Source organism: Myotis nattereri, assembly GCF_964212035.1.
Source record: "Myotis nattereri genome assembly, chromosome: 16".
NCBI classification, from domain to species: domain Eukaryota; kingdom Metazoa; phylum Chordata; class Mammalia; order Chiroptera; family Vespertilionidae; genus Myotis; species Myotis nattereri.
The window spans coordinates 52,683,780-52,703,723 of NC_138091.1; the positions used below are offsets into that span (position 1 = coordinate 52,683,780).

Sequence of the window (19,944 nt, forward strand, 5' to 3'; positions counted from 1 at the left end):
CCGTCCCTCCCTACCCCATCCCCATCTCACCCTGGCTGGAGGCATGGCACCAACCTACAAACTTGGGGGGAAGGGGGCCTTGGGAGACCCTGAGGCCCCTCCCAGGGGTCATGCCCCATCACACCTGCCCCGGCTTCCTCCCAGGAGAGGCCCGGACCACAGAAAGCCTCAGAACCTAAATGGAATGGTTACCCCGGGAAGTCCGGGCTCAGAAATTGCCGAGCTAAAGCGCTCAGCTTCAAGTTGCGAAAACTGGAAATGGAGTCGCCCCTCTTCCCAGCTGACCCAGAGCCCTGACTATTCAGACGCTCTTATCTGCCCTGTTCCATGTGGGGGTGGGGAGCCTGGGAAAAGCTAATGAAACACAGGGAACCCCCTGCGTTTTTTCCCAGGGTCTGGGTGGTTCAATCATCCCCCACTTCTCTGAGCATCTGTTTATTCAACCAAAAGTACCATCTGCAAGTCAGTTGTGGAATCAGCTGCTGAACCCAGGCATCTGGTCTACCACTCCTCACCTGGGCTCCATCCGCCGTCACCAGCACCTGGTTATTCAGGGGGCAGTGTCGGCACCACCCCTTGCAGCGCCCCTGCCAGTCCCCAGGCCACGATGCCAGGCCTTTATTTCCCAGCCCCGAAGCGCCCGGGACGCCAGGTTCCCCGTCCCCGCCCGCCCCTCGGCTACTGGGGGGTCCGGATGAGGGTGTGGTAGACGGGCTTGACGATGAGGTGCAGGTGCAGCGCGTTCTCCACCAGGTACTCGGAGTTGCGCCGCTGCAGGTCCGCGTGCGCCAGGAAGTCGCCCGCCTCCTCGCTGCTCTGGTGGAAGCTGTAGGCGTGGCGCACCAGCAGGCGGCCGTGCAGGCGCGCCCCCACCAGCACGGTCTTCTGGAAGCTCACGCCCGCCGCGTCGCCGCCGCTGCTGGCCGGCGTGACCACCAGCCGCGGCCGGCCGTCCTCGGGGCGCGCGGCGGGCAGCGCGGTGCCCGGGGCGTCGGCGTAGACGGGCCGCAGGCTGACGGGCAGCCAGCGCGGCGAGAAGAGCACGTTCCACGTGACGCGGCGGCCCGCGTCGTGGCCGCTGGGGCCCAGCTGCGTCTGGAAGCTGGTGCTGCGGTCGTCGCGGGCTGGGTTGTGGATGACCCACGGGGCGCCCCAGGCGGGCGCGAGGTAGTTTCGGGGCAGGAAGGCGCTGCTGTTGACGTCGAAGAACTTGGCGTAGTGCAGGGGCGAGGCGGCGTGGAACTGGTAGGCCTGCAGCAGCAGGTCGGCCACCGCGGGGCCGTGGCGCGCCAGGGCGGCCGAGCGCGCCTGCAGCTGGAACAGCTGCGCCGGCGGGATCATCGGGTAGCGGATGGCGCGCAGGGCCCGCTCCGCCACCGCGAGGGGCGGCCGCGCGCGGCCCAGCCACGCCTCCAGCGCGTGGAACAGCTCCAGCTCGTCCTGCAGCACCAGGTCCGAGCGCGGCAGGAGCTGCCCCAGCAGCTCGGGGCTCACGGCGCCCCACTCGGCGCTCCCCGCCACCGCCGACAGGTTCCAGGCCAGGAACTGCAGGCAGCTCTGGCGCAGCGCCTCGTCCCCGGTGCTCGCCGCGTAGTGGTACCAGCCCACCGCCGGGCCCGCGCCGCCCGCCAGGTGCGCGCGCATGTAGTCGGCCACGCCCCGCTGCAGGGAGGCCACGCCGTACCTGGCGGCCAGTCGGTGCAAGGGGATGGCCTGGGCCAGCTGCACCACCAGGTCGCCGCAGTAGAGGTACCTGCGGAGAGTGCGGACATGGGGAGGGGTCGGAGCGGGGCCAGCCCGCGGCGCTTTCTGAAGCCGGAGGGAGCCTGGCCTGAGGTGGAGAGCTCCGTGATCAGAGGCACAAAGCCAGCGGTGGGTCCCGAGGCTTCCTGTCCTTTCCTCTCACGCCCATTCTGCTTCCCAGCCTCCTCTCTCCATTTCTCGTGGGGACACATGAATAGCATGTGTTTATTGAGCACTTACTAGATGCCGAGCTCTGTGCTCCATGGTGGGTGCCGATCCACGGTCCTGTCAGCTGTTTGCTAAGAGTGGACACGTCCTTTCACTACACTCACCACTCAACCTTCTGTCAAACTTCCAGGAAAGGGGGGAATAACATACACCCCTCGGGGTTATGGTGACCGTTGGGGAGTGAGCAATACTTGCTGCAGAGCAGGTGGTCACACAGGTTAATTCCATTCCTGTTCTCACTCTCGCTCACTCAGTCTCTCTCCACCTGCCGCCAGCCCCCTGCTCGCCCTGCCTGCCCGTCCCCACTGGCACACACCCAGTGGCCCCAACACCCACGTCTCCCCTCTCCCAGCATTTCAGCTCTGCGTGTTTGCCGCTGGGAAGAAAGGAGGTTTCCCAGGCTTCCTGGTAGTGAGGGTCGCCATGTGACTCAATTCTAGCCAGTGAGATGCAGGATGGGATTGAGGGGAAGGCTGGTTAAGTAGGACCACCTGGGGGGGAGCTGAGGGAAGACCTTTTGCCCTTCTGTGTTACCCCTCTTCCTGTTGCCTGGGTCTTGGACGTGATGGCTGGGATCCTGGCAGCCATCTTGTCTAAGCCATTAACACAGGGTCACTTCCTCAGACTAGAGTGTGAGTGGCACCCCTTGTGCTGTGCATTGGCAGGGGGCAGGAGGGGGAGAGAGCTGGCTAGCTTTTTCAGCTCCCTCACCCTGTGGGGGTTCCAAACCTGGCGAGACAGCAAACCATATGAAGGCTTTAAAATTTTTTAAAAAATGACGGCTGAACCCCAGACCCGAAGCCAACGATCCAGGCAGAGCCCAGGAACCCGTAGTTTTCAGAAGCTCTCCTGGCAGGTTTGGAAACAGCTCTGAGGGCCTTTGGCAACTGACATCAAACCACTGAGCTTGCGGGCAGGGGCAGGGGGTCACGCTGCACTCGCAGGAAAGAGGGCCGAAGGAGGAGGGATGCAGGAGGTAGTGGCATCCTCCTCCCAATGACATCCGGGAGATGGACCGAAGGGGCCGGGGCTTCTGGGACTCTGTGAGTGGGGGAGCCTGGAGCGGGAAGGGATGAAGTCCCCCCAAATCCGTCCGCTCCCCACCTGATGAACTTGTCGAAGACAGCGGCGCAGTCCGCGGGCTCCTGCAGCAGCACCTCGCTCTGGTTGCTCAGCAGCTCCCGGAACCGCTGGCTGTGCAGGCCCAGCAGCAGGCGGTGGGCGTGGAAGACGCGGACCTCGTCGGTGCCCGCAGCCTGCACCCGCAGCACCACGTCGCTGGCGTTGCCCTGCCGCAGGAGCTCCTGCAGGCGCTGGAGCAGCCCCTGGGAGTGGTTGATGGAGGTGCCCGCGGCCTCGCCCCCGACATCGGCTCTCTGGGCTGCAGCGGGAAGGAACACAGCGCAGTCTGTGAAGGCACCTGGGCCTGGGATCATGGCCCGGGTAAGCAGCGGGACCGCCTGGAGATGGGTGTGCCTGAGTGTGGGAGAGGACGGTGGGCCTGGGGAGGCTGTGCGCACACTTGTCTGTGCCACGAGGTGCGTGGACTCCTGTGCGTGCACACAGCACGTCCTGGTGGGAAAAGTCGTGAACCTGGCCCTGAGCAGGCCCTGAGGACATGCTCTTTGAAAGGAGGTGGGTTCCTGGCAGAGGAGGAGAGAGGGCAGGAACCAGTGGGAGACAGACGCCCAGAACGGATCTCCGTGATGCCAGACCCCTAGGCAAGGGTTGAGGAACCCTCACTTCCTGAGGAGTTATCAGAAGGGATACACTCACCAACATGTATTTATTGAGCACCTATTATGTGTCAGACACTCTCTGGGGAGCCTGGAATATGTCTGTGATCAAAACAAGCCAAGTCCTTCGCACAGAGTTCACAGTAAGTACACAGGCCAGCGCTCTAGTTTTCCATTGTGGTAAACAAGGGAGGTGAGCCTCGTGGGGGTGGGGCTGCTTCAGCTCCAGGAGCCAACTGGAGGAGGAGCATGGAGGCTGAGAGCCAGCCCGCTGAAAAGGATGGGCTTGGAGTGCCGGGAGCCAGAGGGCCAGGGGGCTGGCTGGAGGCTGTGGCAGGGCTGGAGCAGAGCGTGAGCCAAGGCACGGCGGGTGCCATTTCCAGGCCCAGTTGCCCCCTCGGGTCCCCCTCTGTGAGACAGAGTCCATGCTCAGGGGCTGGCCTGTCAGGGACCAGAGACAGTGCAGAGGCTGAGCCGGTGCTGGCGTGCTGGCATGGGACTCTCGCGGTACCTGCGGGTGGGGGCTGGCATCCCCCTTCCAGGCTGGGCCCTACTGTCGTGTTTCCAGGGACGCCATGAGGGTCAGATGGGGACATGGATTCATTTACAGGAAACTCGGCAACAGATAATGCTGCCAGCAGCTTCCCCAAGCCGAGTGGGGGAGGGGGTGAGGGGCCTTCCAGGGAGGCAAGGAGGACATCCGACTGCAGTAGATGGGCACCTGCCCTCCCTCTCCACCCCTGCCCCCCAACAGGCCCGCAGCCCGTGTGAAATCGGAGCGAAGGCTCACAAGAGAGAGTGTGTAAGGAAGGGGAGACAGGGAGAACGGGAGGTGACAAAGGAGTGGGTTCGTTTCCCAGCCCCGCCTCCCAAGCTGTCACTTTGAAGGACCTGAATGCTGATGGCATCCCATCGGCCTCTGTCTGGGCCAGCTGCCTGGGACAATGGGCATGGAAGGGTCTACTTGTGTTCGGACCCCGCCCACCGGCCAGCCCCTCCTCCCCCCTGAGGCAGGCTGCCCTCCCCCCAGACTGAAGGACTCTGTGCTCCTCCTGGTGGGCTGGACCCCACCCCCTCCTGCCACTGTGCAGCTAGGGCCCGAAGGTCCTGCCTCTCCTCCCTGACCCCACTCCGCCCACCCACTGCCCACTCACCTGCGCGCGTGGCCAGGCCCACCAAGGTCAGGATGGCCCAGAAGGTGCCCCAGGGCCCACGCTTGGTGCGGCCCAGCCTCAGCATCTTTGTGCCCCTCCCCCACGTGCACTGAAGGGACAGCGAAGCCAGACCACTCCTCTCACACCCCTCCTCCTTATATAGGACTGAGTACAAGGGGATGGCACCCCCTTCCGGACCAGCCTCCCTCCCCCACCCAGCCTCTGCCATGGATTGGTGGAGACTGGCCCCAGCTGTTGCCCAGGCAACCTCTTAAGCCAGAGAGTGGCAGCCCCAGGGGCTATTGTGCTGCCCTGGGCCCCTGAGCGGGGCAGATCCGGCGCCCTCCCCCCACATCTCCCACCCAGCAGAGCTAGTCCTTCCTCTCCTAGGAGGGTTGGGCTCTCCTAGAGCAGGCAAGGGGCTCCAGGCTTACAGACGGCGCTGGCCCAGAGGGTCCCCAGCCCCCTCCCCCGAGCCCCAGGCGCAGGCCTCTGCTCTGGCACGGAGCCCTTGGCAGCATCCTGGCTGGGGTACCATGGTGAGCAGGCTGCAGAGGAAGCGCCTGGGAGAGGGAGGGACTAGGCGGCTCAGGCTCCCACCCTCGCCCTCACCCTCTCCCATCTGGGGTGGGTCAGCTCTCCAGCGAGGAGGGCAAGGGTGTCAAAGGTACCCTTCTAGAAGGAACCCGCTCATAGGTAACTGGTGTCATTTCTTGTTTTGTTTGTTTGTGGAAGAATGTCCCTGGCACAGTCTAGGGAGGGTGATGGGCTGTGACCATCCCCCCCCAAAAAGTCAAGATGAGCCAAGCTGGCAGGGCTGGGCATAGGCAGGTGCACTCTATCCCGTGTGCCCACCCCTGCCCACCAGCACAGTCTGGGCGTGGGGCCTGGAGATGCTGAGGTGCACACCTGTCCCCCTGCCACCCTCCCGGTTAGGTCACCTTCCTCGGCGGCCTCGGTCTCTAGGTTCCCCTCCTTGTACGGCTTCTCCTCCGAGCTTCAGTCCAACTTCAGCTATAATGCTTCCCTTCCCAGAATTCCAAGGAGACACCCAGCAGACCTGGCACTCCACCCGCCCATAGGAGAAACCGAGGCAGAGAGCGAGGACAGGTCTCCGTGGGTTCATGCAGAGGAGTGCACTTGTAAAAAAAACACAGGAAAGGCGAGGGGAGATGGGGTCTGGGGCCTGGGGGAATGGGTGGGAGGGGGTGTTGTTGAGACCTCACCTTTTTAGGGAGTGAGTGGAGCTTGGCTCAGTCTCAATGAGAGGGACTCCTTAGAGCAGCGGTTCTCAACCTGTGGGCCGTGACCCCTTTGGCGGTCGAACGACCCTTTCACAGGAGTCGCCTAAGACCATCCTGCATATCAGATATTTACATGACGATTCATAACAGTAGCAACATTACAGTTGTGAAGTAGCAACGAAAATAATTTTATGGTTGGGTCACAACATGAGGAACTGTATTTAAAGGGCCAGAAGGTTGAGAACCATTGCCTTAGAGGTTGATGAACAGAAGTGGGGGGCCGGGGGGTCCCCAGAGATTGGGCTCTGAGTTTTTCCCAAGGCCAGGTCTTGTCTGGGCTGGGTGGGAGCCTGCCCTCCCTTGCTCTCTGGATCCCAGGGACCAGCTGGATGCATCGATTTCCGCCCCTGGCTGGCACAGAGACCCACAGCTCCACCCCCTCTCTGGTGCCTCAGACAGAGCAGGAATTCGGCCTGGCACCTGCCGCGTCCGGGTTGGCAGAGATGGAGCTGTCCAGCCGGTGGAAACCCCTTCCGGCTGCCCTGACCTTCACGCCTGGTTCCCCTGGTTGACTCCGCTATCCCTGTCCACTGGCTGCTCCCTGCTTTCCCATGGGCTGCCCCACGGAGCCTCAGTGTGGGGGGGGGCGGGGTCCAGGCTGCGGGGGGTGGGGGGGCGTCCTAGTTCCATGAGAAATACTTTCAATGGGAAAGTTACTGACGAGAAAGAGACAGTGATAAAATAGCCCACTGCTCAGGAAATGGTGCTTTGGCCTGCACGCCAGCAGTCTTTCTAGAAGCGGGTTCTTCTGCACCGCTGCTTTCAAAGCCTCCTGGACGCTGTCAGGTGCACCCAGGTCCAGCTCGAGTTGGATGGTTGGCATTCAGGTGCACAGTGATTGGAGAGGCCCCAGGATCCCAAGGAGACTGGGGGGGTCCCCCCTCATTCCCATCCCTGGAGGCCCCACCTCCTACTGTCTCTAACTCCCGTCCTCCACGGAGCTCCTCTGACGATTTAGGAACTGGCTTTCTAGGAATAGGCACTCTGTCCTTGCAGTCTGAGGGTTGCTGGAGTGTGTGTGTGTGTGTGTGTGTGTGTGTGTGTGTGTGTACGTGTATGCGTGCATGCATGTGTGTGTGTGTACGTGCGTGTGTGCAAGCATCTTGGAGCAGAGAGGAAAGAGGCCCTGGGGGAGGGGAGGGAGGGGCCGGGAGATGGAGGATCGGAAATACTCTCTTTGTTTTGCTTGAGCACCTGGAAACTCCAGGATTCCTTGAGAGCCAGTCTAAGGAGCTCTCAAGCTAGAACAATTCCTGCCCCGACGGCTCCTTCCTGCCCAGGACAGAGTGTTTATAACCTAAGCGACTTGGTCTCACGGCCAGGAACAGGCAGAGCCAGGACGCAAAGGCCGCTGCCTTTCGGCCCGACCTTTCTTCGCACAACCCCACGCCGTCTGTTCCGGGAAGCGGTCACAGTTGCCGTAAACGGCCCCGCTATGCAAGGACTCCCTGGCGCTGTGAGAGCAACTGCACACTTCTGAGCTCGGGCAGGGAGAGAGTTTCTGAACCTGCCGAGTGGGGGGATCGGACGCTGGGCTGCAGGGACACCCCCCTCGGAGGGTGGGCTCCAGCCAGCCCTGCCAGACCGCAGCCCCCCTTCCGCCTGTACCGTCTCCCTTCCTGAGCTGGGGTCTCCTCGGACGCTGAGCTTGGGGAGCGGAGTCACACGAATAACGCACAAGGAGGAATCTTCCCCCGGAGTCACTCACACCATTGAACGCTTCCCCTGGAGCCAGGACGTCCGCTCAGGGGTGGCGCCCGCTTTCCCGCCTCTGCACCCTGTTGCGCTGTTCCCCCGACTTGAATGCCCTTCCCTATCTGAGCGCCGTGGCCATAACGTAGTTCCTGAGCGTCTCTGAGCCTTGGTGCCCTCTTGTGTGAAATGAAGATGCCAGGGTTGGCGAGGGGGGCGGGGGGGCTGCCAGGGGCGTGACAGGCGTGGGGATAGAGTGGGTGCTCGGGGAATGGCCGAGCCCCGCACACAGCTGGCCTTGCTGACTCCACTGTCTGTGGCTCCTGCTCACCCAGAGCCTCGGGGTGCGGCCTGGGGAATTCTCTGTCTTCCTGAGAGTTGGCTGCGCTGGGGCCGGGGCCCTGGGCGCTCTCCTGGGGACCTGAGTGGGTAGTTTCTACTCCAGTCCCCCTACGCCGCCCACGGGACCTGGCCATAGCCGGTGGCCTCTGGAAGGTCTGCAGTGTCGGGACATGGCCACCAGGGGGCAGTAGGAATTCCGTGATTGCTGCAGGGGTGGCCCCGGAGGTGGGAGAGGGGGGAAGTGGGGTGTCACGGTAGTTCCAGCCCCACTGGAAGGATCTCACTTAGGGAGCCTGGGAGCCGGGCTGCTATCTTGTGTGAGGGGAGTGGGAGGCGAGCGCGGGGAGGATGGCAGACGGGGCCTCGGCTCTCCTCCACGTCACCCCGTCACCCCGTGGGGTCCTGGGTGCCCACTCGGGGCCGCACTGGCCACTCTCCCCGGAGTGGGGGGTGGGGCCTGGCCAGGCGCGGAGTCCAGCCGCTCTGAGCGCTCACACGCCGGCTGGTGTTTATTTGCCAGTGACTGATACTCCTTGAGGGATGGTCCATTTCACCAGCCAGGAAAACAACAGCTTGCGGGGCCACTGCGTCCCGGTCTCCCAGCGCCGCTGGCAGCCTGCTCACTGCTGAGTCCTCTCAGTGGTCACAGGGCCTCCGGACAGCCCCCGGCCTGCAGCCCCCGTGGCCGCCCCCTGGTCCCACTGCCCACAGCAGCTGCCAGGCCCACTCCTCCAAGCCCAAGGCTGGGCCCGGCCCAGGGTGACCTCGCCTCTCCCTCCCAGCTCTGGCTCCCTCAGCCCTCTGCAGACCTGCCCTCCACTCTTTGATGCTGGTAGAGTCCGTTCCCCAAAGTCGGCCCCGCAGGGTGTGCCAGCCCCCGCTGAGCCAGGCGGGTTCCCTGAGTGTCTGGGTGCACGCCCCTGCCGTCTCCCTGAGGTCTCCCTCCCAGCTGTGCACCCGGCCCTGCCTGTGGGCCCCCAGGGATTCGGGTTTGCTCCAGGCCACACTTACTATACAGGCGTCTTCCCCCGAGACTCAGCCCCACCCTTTCCTTCCTCCTCCTCCCTCCTCCCCATCGTCCTACCTCTCTGCCCTGCCCGGCTCAGTGCGGCTGGAAAAGCCACAGGGCAAACAGCTGCTTGGAGAGCTGGCGATGCTGGGAGGGGCCTGCAGAGCCACTCCGGGGAAAGCCACAAGGCGACCTCAAATTCAGGACCCAGGAGCCTGAGGCTCGAGGGGCACGAGACAGGTAAAGTGTCCAGCCCTGGGCGGGAGGGGAGAGGCGGGTGGAAGGACAGGTACCGAATCCGGAGGCCGGGGCGGGGGAGCTGGGAGGGAATAACGCAGGAAATCACAACTAGAAGGTGAAGCCTAAAGACCTAAATTGGGGGGTGAGGGGCGCAGGGAGGTCACCTTACCTTCTGGACTCAGTTTCCCCATCGGAAAGCCAGGGCCACCCCAGCTCCCATGTGCTCACCCAGGAAGAGGGCTGATGAGCGTAGAGAGGAGAACCTGGTACCGGCTCTCCTTGGAGAGGGGCGGCTGTTGAGTGGAGCCAGGCAGCTGCTGTGGGTCACCCTCGGTCACGGTCGCCAGGACGCTTAGGAAAATCACAGCCGCTCCAGGCCCTTGACGGACCCTCCACTCAGCCTGACCGGAGCCAGGCTGGGGAGCCTGCATGTTCACGGCCGCCCCCTCCTGCTTTCCAGGCTGAGGACCCACCAGGAGCAGCGTGGTGGGGAAACAGTCTCCATGGCAGCCAGACATGCCACCGAGGGCTTCCTCCCATCAGTGGGGAGGCCAGGCCACGGAGCGGGGGAGGGCATGTGGGCTTGGCAATGAAGACTGTCCTTTGGCGGGGCCTGATCTGAGGGTCTGCACAAAGCAGGGGCGCATAGAGACCTCAGGGTCAGGGTCAGGGTGGGGCTGCTACCAGGCCAGGCTGGAAAGAGACCAAGTGCTCTAACCCCACGCCCTTCCGCCCTTCCTAGCTGGCCAGCCACGAGTGGCCATGCTGCCCACACCCAATGGCAGTGGGCCGAGCCCGGAGCTTGAAGGCCATTGGCCAAAGACCTCGGAGAGGTCCCCATGTGTGGCTGGTGTCATCCCTACCATCTACTACAGCATCCTGCTGAGCCTGGGGCTGCCTGGTGAGTGGGGAGCTAGGGTCTGGGGTCCTGGGGGGTGCCCAGAAATTGGGATGCTCCTTTGATGGGAGCCAACCCTCTATGCTGTCCCCTGAGGCTCCCTTTGTCTTTAGGGGGGGGGGTGATCTGGGTCTCTGGGGAGCAAAGCTTAGTGGGGAGTAAAAGTGAGGGGCCAGAAGTTGGGGTACTCAAGCTAAACCCCGGGATTCACCAGCACAGACAGCCCCCATCCACCCCAGCAGTGAGCACACTCCTAGGAAAACTAAATCCTTGCAGGATTCGGGCAAAAGCTCCCAGTCCCGTCCAACGCCTGCAGAGAGCAGAGCTGGGGGGCGGGGGGGGGGGGGGGGAAGGAGGCAGATTCAGGAAGGGACAGATGGTCCAGGCCTTGGGAACTACCCGTCCCTGCCTGCCCCAGGGTGAAGTCAGAGGCTGGGAGCCGGGGGGTGGGGGTGGGGGCGGAGGCAGAGTATGGGTGGACAGGGCAGGGCTGACCTGGTCAGCCTCCTGACAAAATGAGTTTTCAGAAGAGTCTGGAAAGAGGAAAAGAAGCCAGAACAAGCAGGGGGGAGGCGCGGTGACAGCACCTTGGAAAGCAGGGTCCGCGCGGCCCCTCTAACGCCTCTGACCTCTCCCCCTGTGACCGCGGCTGCCATCAGTCAACGTCCTGACCACAGTGGCCCTGGCCCGCCTGGCCGCCAGGACCCGGAAGCCGGTGTACTACTACCTGCTGGCGCTCACGGCCTCGGACATCGTCACCCAGGTGGTCATCGTGTTCGGGGGCTTCCTCCTGCAGGGCGCCGTGCTGGCCCGGGACCTGCCCCGCTCCGTGGCGCACACCGTGAACATCCTGGAGTTTGCCGCCATCCACGCCTCGGTCTGGATCGCCGTGCTGCTCACGTTCGACCGGTACAGCGCCCTGTGCCACCCCCTGCACCACCGGGCGGCGTCCTCCCCGGGCCGGGCCCGCCGGGACATCTCCATCGTCCTGGGCGCCGCCCTGCTGACGGGCATCCCCTTCTACTGGTGGCTGGACGTGTGGAGGGACCCGGGCCCCCCCAGCACGCTGGACGAGGTCCTCAAGTGGGCCCACTGCCTCACCGTCTACTTCATCCCTGGCGGCATCTTCCTGGTCACCAACTCGGCCCTCATCTGCCGGCTGCGGAGGCGGGGCGGGCGTGGGCCGCGGCCCCGGGTGGGCAAGAGCACCGCCATCCTGCTGGGCCTCACCACGCTCTTCGCCTGCCTCTGGGCGCCCCGCATCTTCGTCATGCTCTACCACCTGTACGTGGCCCCGGTGCACCGGGACTGGCGGGTCCACCTGGCCTTGGACGTGGCCAACATGGTCGCCATGCTCCACACGGTGGTCAACTTTGGCCTCTACTGCTTTGTCAGCAAGACCTTCCGGGCCACCATCCGAGAGGTCGTTCACGATGCCCACCTGCCCTGCATCCTGGGGCCACAGCCAGAGGGCACGGTGGCGGAGCCCGTGCTGAAGCCTCCGGGACTCCCTGAAGGGGCAGAACTGTAGAGAGGGGCCCAGCCGGCGAGCTTGGCGGGGGGCGGGGGCGAGCTCGGGGCCAGTGTACTGGGCCTTCGTGGTTGTGTCCACAAAACTTTACCAGCGCCCTACCTTGCAATCTGGGGGCAGAGGGAGAGGCTCCTTCCTTGGGGGCCAGCCCCCCAAGTAGAGGGGAGGACAGTTTACCCAACTCTGGCATTGCTTTACCAGCAATTCCCATTTCCTGAAACAAGGAGGGGGCCCTGCCAGGCACAGGCTAACAGTGCCAGCTGCTGTGGGCATTCCATGATGAGGGACATTTCACCCGGCACATTAGGAAGGCAAAGGTCATGCTGGCTGAATGAGTGAATGAATGGATGAATGAATGAATGGAATAATAGATGGATGGGTGATGGATGGATGAATATAACCTGTTTCCATTTCCTTCTTTAAAAAAATAAATTTTTATTGATTTTAAAGAGGAAGGGGGGAGAGAGAGAGAGAAACACCAATGATGAAAGAGAATCATTGATCAGCTGCCTTCTCCCCCCCCCCCCCCCCCACACTGGGGATCGAGCCCACAACCTGGACTTGTGCCCTGACCGGGAATTGAACCGTGACGACCTGGTTCATAGGTCAACGCTCAACCACTGAGCCACACCGGCCGGGTTCCCACCTAATTTCCTGGGGCCCGCCTCTAATTCCCTAAATTGGTCACGTCTCTGGCTTCAGTGAAAGGAAAGGTACCTCCAGGATTCCTGGGCTGGGGAACCGAATGTGCGGGTGGAGCACCAGGAGGGGCGGTGGGAAAGGGGGTGCCTTAAAGCAGATGCCCCAGCTCTAAGGAGATGCGACCCCTTGGGCGCCAGCCATGCTGGTTTGGTTCCCCTTCACTCCCTCCCTGGAGCCGAGCAGGCTTCCTGGGGGGGCCAGTGTCATTGTTGCCATGACTATGGGAGAAGGAAATGCCCTCTCAGCCCAGGGGCTGGGAGGGACAGCAGGAAGGGAGGACTACCCCGCCCTCGCGCCCACTCCACTTGGAGAAAAGGCCTTTCTCCATCGAAGGGAGGAAGGAGGGGGCTCCTCCGACCTGAGACTGACCTTGGGGGGCTCTGGGGGCCCTGCCTGTCTCTCCAGGGCCCCCTCTCCTGGGGCGGCAGCTGCGAGAGACTGGCAGATGGACCTCCCACCTGCTCCCGCGCTGGGTAAACACATTAGGCGCCGCTTTCTGCTTCCCGGTCAGGCCGAGCTGACCTTCCCCTGCACAGGAGGTGCAGGCCGGCCCCCACCAGCACCCACCCCCTTAATGGGGTCACAGAGGCGAGAGAGCCAGATGGACGCGGGCCTGCAGTCAGTGCACGATCGATGCTCGGCTTTCCCCCTTTTCCTCTCTCCTTCTACCCGGAGCAGGACCAACCAGGAAAGGACGTGCAGCCACTCCCAGAGGGAGGAAAAGGCAGGTCCCAGTCCCTCAGCCACAATTCTAAAACCAGGCACGCTCTGAAAACCAGAGCTTCTTTCCCGAGTTTGCCAATGACACATCTAGTGGCAAAACCCGACCTGACCCGACAGGAGACGATGAACGGCCGCTGGGATCCAGCCCTAACACCTGGAGTAGCCACACTGGAAAATTCCCAGGCCTGAGACACCGCTGGTCCCAGGAGTTCAGAGGAGCGTTGAGGACCTGTAAGCCCCCATTTCCGCCACCGCATGGTCTCGGCTGACCCTGAGTAGATTGAGGGCAAGAGGGCCCCCTGGGCACACAGATGTGCAGTGGACAGAGTTGATGCACCAGGGCTTCACTCTTGCTTAAGGAGGAAGAGGTGCACACGAAGGCACCTCTGAGGGAGAAGGGGATGTCCACCCCACAGCTCCGCCCAGGGTCCAGCCCTACGGAAGGAGGCTCTGGGAAGGAAGGTGTCTTTTGGTGCAGAACCTAATGGAACACAGCTGGGGAGGGACCTTCTTCCCTCCCTGTATAAAATCCGCAGGACCCTGAAGGAGAGGCGCCCCAAACCAGGGAAGACCCTTGTCATGGGAGGCAGCTACGGATGGGCAATGACGGGGCACTCTCTCAACGGGAAGGTGAGCTGTCCTCAGGGAGACGGAGAGATTCACACGCTGGTTCCTGGTGAAACCAGGGCCTTCCTGAGACAGGTGGGGAGGCTCTGTGGAGGCAGGTGGCGCTCTGCACAGGTGGGGCTCTGAGCCAGGAGAACCCGGGTGTTAATATGAAAGTGACCTCACCTGTTACCTGAGTGCTGCTACCATTCTATGGACACTAGTCTTGGGCCTCTCAGATTTGGAAACCGATGTCCTACTTTCCTAATAAGTTGCATCGGGTAACAGTTCCTCTGTAACATTTTGGAACCCCTTTAGTGAGATGAAGGGGTCATCGCTGTGATAAGTATGTCCCCCGCATGTAAATGAAAAGTCTGATGAAAACTGCTCTCGTTTCTCTGTGCATTTTTATCATTAAGCGCCCAATGGCTTTAGCGAAGGTGGTCCGGGTCCCCCCCTCTCCTCCAACCCATCTGCTGAAATACTTGGCTAACAGACATCCTTCCTGAAGCTCTTCTTCCTCACAGACCCCACCCACGGCCCAGTCCAGTCTGCCAGACGCTGTCCAGTCTGTCAGTGGACGGACCGTCCCATCACTAAGTCTTTGTGAACATTGGAGGGCAGTTGTTTCTCAAGCATCTTTCGTGTCTTCCCAAGTGTAGATACGGTTTTTGCTGATGTGGAAGTTGGTTGACAAGTTCTTTCCTGGTCTCTATATCTGTGTGTGTATTTTTAAAAATGTGTTTTTATTTATTTTTTATTTTTAAAAATATGTTGTTGTTGTTGTTTAAGAGAGAGGAGGGGAGAGGGAGAGAGAGAAACATCAATTGGCTGCTTCCTGTAAGCCTCCCACCTGGGATCAAGACCAACCCTGGTACATGCCGACTGGGAATCAAACCAGCGAACTTTCAGCGCACAGGACGATGCTCGACCACCTGAGCTGCACGGACCAGGGCTCACCTTTCTCTTCTTTGTAGTGGGTGGAGCGAGATTTAGAGTCAGTCCTGTGTCTTTAGTTTTGTGTGTGTATTTTTTAATTTACACACACACACACACACACACACACTTATATGTATGTATATATATATTAGAAGCCCAGTGCATGGATTTGTGCACCAGTGGGGTCCCTCGTCCTAGCCTGTGCTCTCTCACAATCCAGGACCCCTCAGGGGATGTCGGAAGCCCGGTGAACAGATTCGGCTTGATTCCTGCAGGCCAGGCCAAGGGACTGGTGCACGAATCCATGCACTGGGCCTCTAGTGTGCATATAATATCTTTGGTTAATCTCTTCCTGCCCTCCCCCCTCCTCCCTTCCCTCTGAGATTCATCAGCCTGTTCCATGTTTCCATGCCTGTGCATTGAGTGTCTGCCCCCTGGTGGTCAGTGCATGTCATAGCTACCAGTCAAATGGTGAAACAGTCACTTAGGGTTATATAGATAGATAGATGATAGATAGATAGATAGATAGATAGATATAGATATAGATAGATAGAGATAGAGATATACACATACATTTTTAAAAATTTATTTTAGAGAGGAAGAGAGAAGGAGCATCAATGATGAGAGAGAATCATTGATCGGCTGCCTCCTGCATGCCCCACACTAGGGATCAAGCCCACAACCCGGGCATGTGCCCTGATGGGGAATCGAACCGGGACCTCCTGGTTCATAGGTGGACACTCAACCACTGAGCCACGGGCAGCTGGGCAGTTTTAAATGTGGTCTCCTTTCTTCTCGTCCTCACTCCCCCACCAGTGTTTTTCCCTTGAGGGGCTTCACTGGATTTTCCCTTTTTCTTTTTGTCCAAAAGAAGAGGCAGGCGGGTTGGGTAAAAGGGTCCACAGCTGTTCACCTCTTCCCGGGCGCCAGGGGAGGTGGGGGGAGAAGACGCGATAGACAGGCCTCTTGGGGGGGTGGGGGGGACGCGATAGGCCTCTAGCGAATCTGCTGGGGTCACCCAGAGGGCGGGACCACACTTTCTGAATTAAACATCAAGCCCGTTGGTGGGCCAGGTTATAGATGTGCTGGAAGCGATAACGGGACAGCCTCTGACATGGGGGTGTCTAGGGAAACTTGGCTGCGGCCCCCCCTCCCGCACTCCCAGCCCTCCCTCCCTTGTAGCCAGGCGCTTGAGCAGCTCAGTGAGGCGGACGCCGCCTTCTGCCTGTCGCTACCGTCTCAGACAGCAGGGGGCGCTGCAGGATGGGCAGATGGACCGGGAGCCGGTTTTATGGGAAGATCCAAGTTACTGCAAAGAAACTGCCCTGAGGCCCACCGCCAGCGGGGAGCAGCCGGGTGGGAGGGCTCAGCTGTTCCCCTTGTCACCCTCCTCCACCCTGAAGCCACGAAGCCACGTCCATCTGCCAGGGTGCAGCTGCAGTTTGCGGATCATGCTGGCGGTTGGAAAGGTTTCCCAGCGTGGCACAGTGTGAAGGGCCCTTTCATGGCCCTCCTGCCCCCTCCCTCCTCCCTCCTCCCTCCTCCCTCACCCCTCCTCCCTCCTCCCTCCGCAGGCAGGTCCGGCTGCCCTTCCCCTGGCCTTGGGCTCTGCTGCCTGCCTTCCCCATAAGGGAGCTTGGCCTGTCTGGGCTCAGAGCCCCCGGAGCCTGGGTCAGTGCCTTGGGTCCCAGTCGCCCCACTCCAGCCCCGTTCCACCTGACCCAGCACCTGGCCAGTGGGTCCTGGTCATGGCAGCCACCTGGGCATCCTGCCCTCGGAGGGAGCTAGAGCCTTGGCAGCGCCCCACACAACAGGGTTGGAGGGAAAGGGGCCAGGAAGGTGAGGGAGGGGACTGCAAACCCCACAGTGAGTCACGCACGGGCAGAGCGGGGACCCAGGGTCAGGATCATTCATGCCTGCCACTGCCCCGGAGCGCCTCCCTCTGGTCACAAGAGGGATGGCCTTTTGCCTGCCGCCCCCCTTTGACTCCCCCGCCCCCCATCCCCGATGGCTCCCCTGTCCTTGCCAACCTGCAGCCTAGAGCCTGGGGAAGGGATGGCGGGCCTAGTCCTGGCCATTTTGGGGGAGAAGAAGAGAAGGTGGAGGGCTATTTGCGGAGACTCCCACCTCCTCCAGTCTCAGGCCGCTCAGGCCTTCACGCCTCTATTTACTAGGAAGAGAGCTGGAAACGGGGCCCCCTGGGCGGAGGGGGGCCCCCTGCCGGCACTCCCTCACTCCCTTCAGTTCCTTCTGGAGAAATGGGTTAGGGCCTCACTTAGCCTGTGGCTGTGGGAGATTGGAACAACAGAGCCCACCTGTCCGCCTTTACCTGCGCTGCCTCCTCCTGGGCAGGAATGGGGGAGGGGAGGAGGAGTGGGAGGGGACAGCTGGTCTCTCCACTGACCCTCCCCCCACGGGCACCCCAGCACCCCATCCTCCTGTCCCAGCATGAGGAGCTGGGCTGGCAGGGGCGCCGATGCCAGCCTCCTCCCTGCAGCCTGCCCTCTCGCTGCTGGAGGGGACAGAGTTAAGGAGGCCTGCGGTGTTTGTGCCCGGACTCCTCCTAGATGTATATTTAGCCGGCAGGGCAAGGCGGGAGAGCAATGCCAAGATGCCCTGGACCAGAGCCTCTGATTGGCCACGCCTCTCGAAGGAGGGTGGGGCGGGCGGGGTGGGGATGGGAGGCAGGAGGGGGGCCACGAGGGGCCATGAGGGGGTGGGCTGCTGGGAGAGGATCGCGCAGAGGGAAGCGTCAGGGCTTGTGTGAGTTGCGCTAAGGAAGGCTGGGGTTCCAGAGAGGACTGGGAGGCCCGGAGTGGGAGCAGGACAGAGTGCCCAGTCTTCCAGGGACGTGGGTGGGTTGTGGAGAGCAGAGCTGGGCACGGGGCTCGCCAGGGACTGCGTGGGGGGCAGCCTGCCACCACCTGGGGGAAAGGCTCCGCCTTCCACCCCGAATCTCCCTCCCTCACTCTGCTGCTAGCCACCTCCTCCACTCCCTGGCCCCGGGACCCCAGTGCCGGGATAAGCGAAGGCCACCCAAGTGAGGACAAGCCACGGCTCTTGGCGCCGGGCTTGCTGGGCAAGGGGTCGGCCACCATCGCCGGCACTAGCAGGAGCAAGAGCTTTCTAGAAGAGCACAGGGAAGGCCTCAGGGCGGCCAATGTGAGGCCGTCCGCCCAGGGAGTCTGTGGGGGGGCAACCAGATTTGGGGCGTCCTGTGCAACTGGTGAGAGTGGTTAGGGGTGCATACTTGGCCTTCCCTGCTTGGCCCCAGGCGGACGCAATGGGAAGGATTAGGGCAGCTGTCAGGAATCAAGCCTGGCCGCCTGGGGTCAATCGCTTCAGGGTTATCTGGGCCTCCTGGACCAGGTGTTCGAGATAGAGGTCTGACCTCCGACCTGTCTGAGTCACAGATAACAGGCCGGCTTCCTGGGCCGGTTTCTGCAGGAGACGCGTCCGAGTTCGGCCGTCATCCCCCTGGACATTCAGCCTCTCGCCAGCGACATGTGCGTCATCCCAGCGTTCAGGCAAGCAGGCCAGGAATCCGAGAGGTTGCCCACTGAGCTAAGTCACAGAGCGGGCCACTGGGCTTGCGCACAACACCCCTCGCGTCCTCCCTCCCCCCCGAAGGCGAGGCTCCCGCCCCCGTGCCTCCAGCTCCTGTTGTCAAGAAATTTTTATTAAATGAATGAATGTTCGTGTTTATGATCTCCGTGAGGGGAACCAGGTGGAAATGCAAAACGCGAGTGGGTGCAGGATCCTGGCTGACGGGGCAGCTGTAACCAGAGCGGCAAACTCTGCTCCCTCCTCCCTCCCACCACCTCTGTGCTCCCTGTTGGAAGCTGAGACCATGGGCTGAGACAGTCTGGGCCAGTGGGGCCTGGAGGGACCTGCCCCCACCCCCCCAGGGCAGAGCACTCCGCCAAGGGCCTGTCTACCCCACTGTTCACTCGCTGGGATAATTGACGGGTTGGGGATTCTGGTCCAGCCTGGCTGAGTTGGAGGGCAGCCAAGGGCAGAGGACGCTTCCGCCCAGGAGCTGGCCTGGGGTACAGCTGAGGGGGAGGAAGGCGGAATCCTAAGGTGGCCCCGTGACCCCCATCCCCCTCCTCAGGAGTCACTCCGAGCTTAGGCTCCATTACACAGTGAGAGGGAGAGCCGCCCGCAGGGAGGGGTCAGGTGAGCCGGCCGCAGGTGTGTCCTGTGCTGGCCCCAGGCCCTGCGCTGCACAGCGGCAATGGTGACGGTGACGTGAGGCCCTGGCCCGTAACCCAACACTCCCTATTGTGTCCGCATTCCTGCGCCCGAGAGGCCAGGAGTAAGGCCGGTCCCCTGGGTTACCCGCTCAGGTGGGTGTGGGTGCTCCTGCCCGGGAAAGAAACAGGAGAAATCATTTCAGAAAGCGGGTGCTGAGTCAGTGCCCTCTGACCTCAGGGTCACCCTGCGAAGGAAACTGATTTGGGCGAGCCACCGCCTCTGTGTCATTGTTGATTTTTCCAAGGGCTTGTCCTGCTTCCTGCTGAGTAAACACCTCGGGAGCAGGAAGGAGAGGCGTGTTCACAACCTGGTGGGGACCTCTCGCACCCAGAGCCCGGGACCCTGCGTCCACCCGCTCAGGTCACACCAGGCTGGGCCTGGGGCGTCTGAGCCCCCAGGGAGGTGGTGGCCAGGTCTGCCCCCAGTCACAGGCCTGGCCGAGGTGTGCTGCGGGGAGGGGGCGTGGGCAGGGCCTCCAAGTGGCTTCAGAGGTTTGGAGTCTCCATCCCTCGCCTCCTCTCTTCCTTCTTTTCTTCCAAAGGTGTCCGGCGGAGGGCTTGGTCCTGGGAAAAACTCAGGGAGCAAGAAGCACAGTGTGGCCGGGCGGACAGAGGAGCGGGAGAGAGACAGCAGGGGCGGGAGGGCGCTAAGCGGAAGGAGCCAGGGAGAAAGGGGGAGCGACCTGTTCAGAAGCCAGAGGGTGAAGAGGAGCCAGGATGACTTGTAAGGCAGCCTGTCCTTCGGCAGAGCCGTGGGCGCCAGATCAGATAGGCAGAGGGCACACTCAGTTCTCCTTATAGACTTGGTTGTGGTTGACTGGGAGGAGAGAGCCCCGGTCCA

The 19,944-nt window shown here is 62.0% G+C and overlaps 2 protein-coding genes across 2 annotated transcripts; one reads left to right on the forward strand and one right to left on the reverse strand.

Moving 5' to 3' along the window:
* Nucleotides 1–428: 428 nt before the first annotated feature.
* BTBD17 (BTB domain containing 17) lies at nucleotides 429–5,004 on the reverse strand. The gene is made up of 3 exons (XM_081108903.1): nucleotides 4,862–5,004; nucleotides 3,076–3,352; nucleotides 429–1,753 (listed from the first exon to the last, which is right to left on the reverse strand). The coding sequence occupies exons 1-3, from the start codon at nucleotides 4,944–4,946 to the stop codon at nucleotides 679–681; spliced, it is 1,437 nt and encodes a 478-aa protein (XP_080965029.1). The 5' UTR covers nucleotides 4,947–5,004; the 3' UTR covers nucleotides 429–678.
* Nucleotides 5,005–8,128: 3,124 nt separating this feature from the next.
* On the forward strand, nucleotides 8,129–11,877 carry GPR142 (G protein-coupled receptor 142; the record flags this gene model as incomplete). Its single annotated transcript, XM_081108984.1, has 3 exons — nucleotides 8,129–8,201; nucleotides 10,191–10,349; nucleotides 11,006–11,877. The coding sequence occupies 3 exons, from the start codon at nucleotides 8,129–8,131 to the stop codon at nucleotides 11,875–11,877; spliced, it is 1,104 nt and encodes a 367-aa protein (XP_080965110.1).
* Between the last annotated feature and the right edge of the window lie 8,067 nt (nucleotides 11,878–19,944).